At 39.4% G+C, this 9,649-nt stretch overlaps 1 protein-coding gene across 1 annotated transcript in view; it reads left to right on the top strand.

Annotated features, from left to right (window-relative positions):
• The window catches only part of LOC115239381 (homeobox protein Hmx), a 13,801-nt gene extending 6,537 nt beyond the window's left edge, over window positions 1-7,264 (top strand). Inside the window, exons 2-3 of the mRNA XM_029813880.1 lie at window positions 4,033-4,367; window positions 6,408-7,264. Coding sequence (XP_029669740.1) covers window positions 4,033-4,367; window positions 6,408-7,264 — 1,192 coding nt within the window. The remainder of the gene's footprint in view (window positions 1-4,032; window positions 4,368-6,407) is intronic.
• Window positions 7,265-9,649: the final 2,385 nt, after the last annotated feature.

Raw genomic sequence — 9,649 nt, 5'->3', positions numbered from 1 at the left:
AATAAAATATAGTTCATTTTTTAACATTCTCCAGAAATTATTTTAACAAATATAAATTATTATCCGTCTATTTCTTTTCTCTTTATTCTTTTCTTGTTAATATCCCAATAATCTACTTTTTTCTGCTATTTCTTTGTTTTTATTCCCTTTTCTCTAAGGCATAGAATAATGATTGCATACGTGAGTGATGTTGAGCATATACAGATTGCAAACCGCTTTAGGCGCACTTTCGCTAGTGAACGCGATCGACTTCTCTTTCTTCGCTACGCTCTTAACTATCCCCCGTGTAACGATACACGACGAAACGTATCGTGTTACGAGCGATCGTTAACGGCATAAAGAGTTTATATTTGAGAATGGCACTTACTCACTGAACGCAAGCAAAAGCAGAATAATAATCAATACAAGCAAGCGGTATAACACGTTATTGAAGACGCAGAGGGTAAACTTTAACGGAAATTTTCAATGAAAGCACATTGGTAGTATCAAAAATATGCACAGATTAAAAAAAAAATAAGTGCCAAGTGCGAAAATTTGTTCAACATTATGTTACATCAAGTTACAAAATATACATATGTATATGTATATCCATATATCTTTAAAATAAAAATTTCTCTTGGCCAAAAAAATTTCTACGAGTAAATATTTTAATTATTAAACTTTAGAAAATAAAATTAGTCATTTTAAAGTCGTATAAAAAGTAGTATACACAAATAAAAAATGTATTCTTTAATTAATTCAAGTAACTTTTACTTTCATAGAAAGTAATTTTTGTAGTTTCATTACCAAAGTATATTATATCTAAGAGATTAAACACAATTATGATATACATAAAAAGGCTATTGCCATTTTTCTTTTAAAATTTTTCTCCAACTTGTAAATGAGTAAATGATTAAAAAAAATCTTTATCGTTAAAATTACTCAAAGAAAACTTACTAATAGATATTATTACAAAGCTTGGAGATTACATAAGGGAAAAATGAACATTATCAGCTGATTGTGAGAATTAAATGTAAACGCGCGATATACAATCGTTGCACTCGAGAGATTATCGGCGGAAAGAGAGAAATAAAAATCAGAAGCGAAACGTGTGAGTCAAGTGCATGTTCGATGAGCTGGATCGAGAGAGCTCACTCGAAAGAGGTATCGCTGAAGAGTACCTTAAGTACCTACCTACGGAAAAGAACTCGTAAACCGACCAGCCGCCGAGTGCTCGTGGCCGTCCAAGATGTAAGTCCTACGGAATTATAGATAGTAAAAGGTGGAGGATCTCTCCGTAGAGAGAGATCCGAGTGTTTGGTGTTTATACCTGCTTCTTCAGGGAAGGGTCCCTGAATGCTTACAAACAGGCGGTTGTCAGATTTCCTTTATCTTTTACGCGGCATTTGTGTGCCCCGGACCGTCGTCTCTCCTCTCCCGTTAGCCATGCGAAGCCCTCTCGAGAACCTCGATATCTCGTTCCGATGCCAAGGAAATCGGGGGGAGGAGTAAGAAAGAGGTGCCGAAGATTTCTCTCTCTCGCGTGTAGCTGAAGAATTCTCTTAGGGAGAATCTCTCTTAATTTCTTCTTTGCTCCGATCCTAGACAACTATCATAGCTGTTGTTGTTATTGTATCTATCACCCGGAATGACACCCTCATCTCCATAATAAACAATCGATGCGTGTTAAGTTTTATTGAAGAGACATCAAGTCATACAAGTATACGCATTGCTGATTTGCGTTAATACAAAGAGATAATTATTTAAAGAAGAAATCAGTGCTCAATCAATTTATCGAAAATGAAGAAAAATGCATTTTATTAAATTTTTCCCTCGGCAAAAGAAAACTATCCTCGAATACATTTATATTGTAGATTTAATTGGCTCAAGAACGTTTGGAGATAAGGAAAGTACGCTACTCTAAGGGAGAAAAAAACAATAATACTTTTTTAGAATTTTAGTATAAAGACCTTTTTTCTCCGATATCAAACCGTGATATTCTTGAATTACGCAACACCAGGGCATCATTAATACCGTTTCATAAAAGTTTAGACCAAATATTACATCGTTTCAAGATGAGTAAAGAATATCACTAAATAGGTTCCAAAATAGACTTGCAAAATAAATTTAACGAAGCGCGAACAATTAAACTGGTGTCGCTTTAATAGAATATTAAAGCAAAATTGTTTAACCTATCCGTTACTGCAGAAACAGGGCCTACATCGTTGGCTAAGCGATACTAGGTGCAAAGCGCTGGCGAACAATGTCAAATACGTTTTCGCGAGACGAGCGCGTATCGAAACGAGATCAGATCGCTCGTCACAGACAGACTGCCGGGGAAGCGAGGAAGAGGAATACGGGGAAGTACTAGGGCTTCCGAAGCCTCCTCGGCCCACATGCCTAACCAACCGACCCTGCCGGGCAATCCTGCCTGTTTGCCTGTCTATATTTCTATCCGAATCGCCGCAAATCGGTGTTACTCTCGCATTAAGTTTCCACGGCGCGTGCAGCTGCAACAACGGCGCTTAGTCGCGATCGGAAGTAATGATTGGGGAAAAACGAGAGTGTTCTCGTTAAGCGAGCAAATCGTTAAAAGCCGGAGAACAACTGGCCGTGAAGACCCAGTGACGGATTTGCCGATAAACGATCTAAAGACCCTGACCATCGGGTCACGAATTGCAAAATTTCACGAAACGTTTCATTCCTTTATCGTACTCTGGTTATATCGTATCATTTTATCGAGATAGAATGTACATTTTTCAAGACTAGCATGTGAAAACTACTCTTATAATTGAAAGAATCGTTTAATTAAGGTCTCTTCCACGCATAAGGTCCCACCATTAGATTCGCTACTGGAAGGGCCCGCGACGCAGGTATAATACCTTCCGGTTAACGCAACGATCTCTTCGAGAGCTTCTTGCTCTAAGCGGATTTTTGCTCTTAATAGCCAGTCGAGCGTTTATCCGTAGCACGTCTGGCCATTGTTGCGGCGCAAACACCGTTTCCAAATATTCTGACAGTAAAGAACTTTGCTTTCTCCCGAGCGGTTGAGTAAATCCGAGGGAGTAATGGCCGCCGGTCATACGAACAACGGTACTATCCACGTATGTAACGAACTCATGTTCGAATTACTCGAATAATCATAGACACAAATTCTCTTCGTATTTATAGTGATAACCGTGTTCGTAATTCTTTTCGTAAATGAGAGAGAGAGAGAGAGAGATATCGAAATTCGTGTATATGATATTCATGGCACTCAGTTATTCTTTTATATGATTATATGTCGATGATATAAAACGATGATATAAAGTTTGAAGTTCGCGAACTTCGCAGGCTATCTAATACCAATCAATTCTTGACATTTAAATATTTAATTACTTGATTTATCTCTTGACGTAAAGACATTATTTTTCGCATTTGTGTCATGTTAAAATATAATCTAATATAATAACGCGAATATTATATTGTGTTAAATTAAACATGACATGGGGTCTAAGTCTTTGCAATCGGTGGTTACATATTATAATCACTAAAAAAACTATTTGTAGATTATGTTCTAAAAATCCTGACCTAAATGTTAATAATCGTATTTTTCACGAATTAAAGAATTTTTAATATTCAACATTACGTACTACAATAGCAAGAAAATCTCTTGAAATTAAAACTCTGAGAAAATAAAGTCTTCTTGCATATTTAAATGAATAAGAACGTTTGTTCTGATATTTAATTACATTCAAGAAATACATTTAAAAGCAGATATTTTTTGCTTTTAATTGCTTGTAACGTCAAAGCTGTCTACGTCTTAACTAAGAAAAAAAAAATAAAAAAAAATTGATCGACTCTTATTAAAGAAACATCTCTTATTAAAAATAAAATCTGTTTCCGCATCATCCATTCGAATAAGATTGACAACCAAACAAAAGCTATAGTTTAAACCTTCACATACCTTTATCGCGAAGAACCTCGCTTCCTGTTAACTCTTTCAGTCACTGATAGATCTCTCTATACTGTACTGTGTACCAGTGAAACATCGCATGCGTCATCTTGTCGTAGATTGATAGCAAGCCGATACCCGGTCGGCATCGGCGGCTTGTTCTACCCGTCGACGCTGCAGCATCTCCATCAGCATCAGCAGCAGCAGCATCAGCATCATTCGCGACTGGCCGCCGCGGCGTCGTCCGCTCTCAGTAATGCCGTGCAGGTTGCCGGCCAGTCGCCGGACATCGTCGACGCCGACGGTATCCGTGGCGTCCTCCTCGGCGGCGCCGGCTGGCCATTTCCGTGGAGGCCGACGCACAGCTTGCAGACGCTCGAGCATCCTTCGCCGAGCGACGTGGTCGGCACCCTCAGCCGGGTTAGTCCCGCGTCCGCATCTTTCCCGCAGCGAGGTAAGTTCGATTTCCTTCTATCCATCCCTGCGTACCTGCAAGCAGATCGAGACGGCTTATTTAGGATAATCCAAGAGAAAATACATACAATCGGAAGAAGAGTGTATATTATGAAACATATCTCTTCCCTCGAAACTTTGATTAAGCGAAAGATATAAAAATATGAAAATGCAAAGCATTTTATATTTAATATTTTTGTGCATAATAAAATATGTCTTTAATATTTAAAATGACTAATTAAATTAAATTGTCGTATTTTAAAGAGATTAAAACATATCCGCGACTCAATGTTTTAAAGACTACGTACCATAATTCACAGAGACGTAAAATCGCAAAGAGAAGGTGAAAAGAAACGAAAGAAACGAGGGTTAACACGCGAGACCTCTTATAGATATACAGATATATTGTCTACATGCGTCATATAGAGACGAGCACGCGTATATCTATCTGTATATCTCTTCGCGTATACAAATATATGTAAGGCTTCCACGGCTTCCACCACGACAAACCAACGTCGATCGCCTTACCCGCCAATCGTTTTGCTTCTGCCACCTTGTCTAAGCACTTATTGTTAGATAGTTACTATCCGCACCTACGGACACATTTATACGATCGCTCACTGAGCGATTCACTGGACTCTTTCCACTTGATAGCGCATCCCCGCATTATAACGTTAAATTCTTTAACGGTACAATGATAGCAACATAACAATTTTTGATCTTAATTCTTCAAAAATTGCTAAAAATATAATTTATTTAAAATAGATATAATTTAAATATAAAAAGTATAGGAAAATAGAGACAATACTTTGAAATATATGCGCGAAAGAAATCAAGAGATTTTCTTAACAGATATTGTTTCAATAGTAATAGTAATGACGTTCACTCAACGAATAAGAAAAACTGGAAAACATATATTTTTAAAAATATGTTTCGCTCGATTATATATCTCTCCTAACAAATATCAAATTATTGATTATAAAAAAGAATCGTATCTAGTTTCGTTTCAGAGCCGACTTTTTTATCTGCTACAACAATTATTTGTAGAAAGAAAGAATTAAAACCATTCTACGCATATTAATGACATCACCACCAATACCATAATGATCATTTATCTCCGATCTTAATATATTTCCAAGTGTCGTTATATTTGATATTATTGTAACAATATATTTTCTCTCTCTCTCTCTCTCTCTTTCTCTCTCTCCCCCCCCCCTCCCCGCATTAAGAGGATTGGTACAATGTTTTAGAAAAATTTAATTATCGATATATCGATAATAAAAATTGATATTATAATTAAATATCGGTAACTAAAATTCAATTTAAAAAAATTTAATTACCGAAAAATTTCTATGGCGACAATTTTTTGCAAAAAAAGATTGATGAGATATTTGATTTATGTCATAAAGTATTGCATGCTAATTAAGAAACATATATGGAAAATACAGTATTCACACAATGGAAATTAACAAAATTGTTATAAGTTCCTTTTCTATCACGATATACTTTAAAAGGAGATGCGGCGGCGGTATTTTATATACAAATATGCGCACGTCATATAAATAATGTCATCTATAAGTTCCTTTTCTATCACGATATACTTTAAAAGGAGATGCGGCATATAAATAATGTCATTGGATGATGTATCTGCATTTACATACGCAATTTAATACGCAGCAATTATGTCAAAATGGATTAATAGAATATTAATTAGCGTTCTATTAATTGATTAAATATTCAATATGGATAGAGAAATTATATAATAGCGATTTATCGGAGCGCGCGTGAGAGAATTTGTAAATCCAAAGCGTTCTCCCCAGATTGATTGACGCATGCGGATCATATTTAAAAAGAAGAGCGATTAACGCGTTTATCTTTCTCTCATTAACGATTACATACGATCAATACGCAATGTGTGTCTTGTATATATTGAACCACAATGCGAGATAAATACGCAGCTCGCGCGGGCCGCATTACAAATACATGGAGAAACTACACAGTGATGAAACTCAAGACGCGTATATCATTTCTTTTTGCGCAGACGAACTCGACGATGACAATGGCGACGATCGTTTGCACCGTGCGAGGAGTCCGTCGAGCGGCGACGAGGTTCACGACGACCTCGGTGAAGCGGACGATTGTGCAGACGCCGACGTCGAAGGCGAATCCACTTCGACGAGTCTTCACGGTACTTCGGCGGGCGGCGGTGGTGGCGGCAATAGTGGCGGCGGTAACAACAACGGCGGCCAGAACAACGTGCAGGTCGGCGTGGACGGTCGCGAATCGAACAGCATAAAGCGCAAGAAGAAGACCAGGACGGTATTCTCCAGGTCGCAAGTTTTCCAATTGGAGAGCACGTTTGACATGAAGCGTTACCTCTCGTCGTCGGAGCGAGCCGGTCTCGCGGCTTCACTCAGGCTCACCGAGACCCAGGTGAAGATCTGGTTCCAAAATCGACGAAACAAGTGGAAGCGGCAGCTGGCCGCCGAGCTGGAGGCGGCGAATATGGCGCATGCCACTCAGAGGCTGGTGAGGGTGCCGATTCTGTATCACGAGGCGTCGGCCGGCACCGCCACGTCCGCCGGCGTTTCTGTATCGGTGACGGCGCCTGGACCACCGGGTCCACCGCCGCCATCATCGGTCGGCGCGACCTCCGCCTTGTCGCATTCGGTCGGCGTCGGCGTGGGTGTCGGCGTCGGCGTCGGAGTCGGCACCTCGTGCGCGCCCACCACGGCGCAGCCCATCTTCTACTCCCATCACCATCAGCACCACCATCACCATCCGGCGGCGGCCCACGTGCAGGCGCACAGTCTCCTGTCCCACCAGGTGCACCCGCAACCGCCACCCCCACCCCCGCCGCCACCCAACGGCCAACCACCGCGGACGTCCTCGCAATAACACCGTCCGACGACTTACGAGGGTAGCGTGCATCTGCTGCGGGAGACATTGGCGTTGAACGAAACGATCCCCGTCAATGATTCGGCGACGACGACGAGTTCTTGTCTAGGTCGCGCCATCAGGCTGATCGACGTAGACGAGTAAAATCCACGCGCGATACGGGCCTCGCGATTGTCCGCGACATCGCGGACGCACGGCACAGCTGTCCCCTCGGCCGTAATCGAGAGCGATGAAAATCGAGTGATTTTCTAATACGGACTATATGGGCGATGTGGATAAATGTGAGTATAAGCGGGGAATGTAGAGTTTTTGGACAAAGTACGTAAGATTAAATTATATAAAATCTTTAATGCTGAAATTGTACTCTCTATTTTGAGGTAAACGTTGTATATCCTAATGATAATGATTTTATTCTCTTTCTGTCTATCTCATAGCAATAAATAAAATATTTTATCGGAATATAAATTCAATAAATTGAAACTCTACATTTTCTAAGCATAAGCTTATACTCTCATATCTCTATTCATATCTCTATCTTCTATTGTTACCTAGAAAAGAGTATATAATCTTTTACAAATTATTTAATAAAATTATTTTTGGTGCTTGATAAAGAGGCTTTAAGTTCCAACACACACGATTTTGTTTATCTTGAGAGAAATTATAAAAAATGTACTAAATTTATAATATATTGCACTATTATCATATTATCATAAAAATATTATATCGATAATTATAATGTTTATAATTAAGATTGGATAATATTTCGCGTTTTATAGTAGATAGTTAAATTTTCTTTCGCCTCTTCGGAAAAACAAGATATTTCGACTTATGCCTTTTATACCGAGTGCCAGAGATATTATGCTAGTCCGCGCAATTGTGCAGAGAATTGAACTGTGATTATAATGATTTCGCCTCCCTTCCTCGAGCCACGGACGACGAAAGTTGGCCGCGATCTCGTATGGTTTCTCTTCCGGTTCGTCGATGATGTAATAATATCGCGCCGTGTAAGTTGTCGCTTCCAATTTGTTTGTGTACTGTACACGGGATGCAAAATTTCACGATATACCGCGATCGAAGAACGGGAAATTAAATTTTACTTGCATTCGATTCACTTGATATTTGGAATCTCTGTAGATAGAATAATAATAGCAATAGAGAGAGAGAAAGCGACTTGTGCCGATGCGCGCGAGAGAAATAATTCGCGCGGATGCGAGAATGCAATTTTCGAGCCGTCCCGCGTGCGATTGTGCGACACCCGATATTTTAATTGTTATCGAATCGTGCCCGTTTCTCTAATTGTTTCCCTGTAAATAGTCTTTGCGCAAAATGTAATTCGCGTTTATGTAATTTTGAGCGCCGAGGGAGACGCTACGAGCCCGTGACCGGAAGCTGCGTTAATGTAATCCAGGGATTAGACTATCGGTGCAACTTCGGTGAGTTCAATTTTCAATAAGAAAAAGAGAAATATCGAAAAATGTGTGCGTTGGCGTTTCCATTGTCGCGTATAAACACGGAGATTGTTTTCGCGTGTCTACGGAAATTTGAACTCGCTAAAATTACATTGGTTCCAATATCTGATGTATAAACGAGATTCGCTGTGGTTGTAAAATTGGACATACACTCATACATACGTATACACACACACACACACACACACACACATATATATATATATATACAGATACGCACGTTAAGACACACACAGGCAGGGTTCCTACGATATATTCCACATGTTGTGATAAGTATTTAAACGAATAATTTTATTAAACAAAACGGTAGAGCTACGAAATACCGTCTCTCTCACATTGTATATCACCTATCTATAGACGTCAATTAAGAAGAAGGTTCGCCATACCGTGTTTTATACGGATATTTATGATCCGAGATCTCAAATTATTGTACAGCCGATCGTTTCGTAATCGCTAAATAATGATCGTTGAACCATACAATGCACGTCATTCATATTTCCTCCATTCAGGATCAATATTGAACAGCTAGATCGCGATCGTTGGATCTCGTTTACGAAGTAATACGTTCGACATTCGTCTATATTCGACGAACAGGCTCGAATAAAAAATACGAATATCGCTTAAATTGCACTTTTGCTGTGGCGTCCGCAAAAAAAATGAAACAATGGAACGCACCGGCGGCGTTCATACAAAAATCCCGAGTCCAAATTAATCCCAAGTTAAAATTAATTGTGTTGCGCGGCTTTATAAGGGGCCGTATCGTAACTAAACAAATTGAGACAGAACAAAAATGCAACATTTCGTTTTTAAAATAAAATCGACAGGCGATTCTTTGATGGAGTCGCGAAAGAAAAACGAAAAGTGCAGGTTAATGAAACCCATTGATCCATATTTACATTGTCGTCTACACTGAATA

Source organism: Formica exsecta, unplaced genomic scaffold (assembly GCF_003651465.1).
Source record: "Formica exsecta isolate Colony F162 unplaced genomic scaffold, ASM365146v1 scaffold38, whole genome shotgun sequence".
Lineage (NCBI taxonomy): Eukaryota > Metazoa > Arthropoda > Insecta > Hymenoptera > Formicidae > Formica > Formica exsecta.
This window is presented reverse-complemented; position numbering and strand designations above follow the sequence as displayed.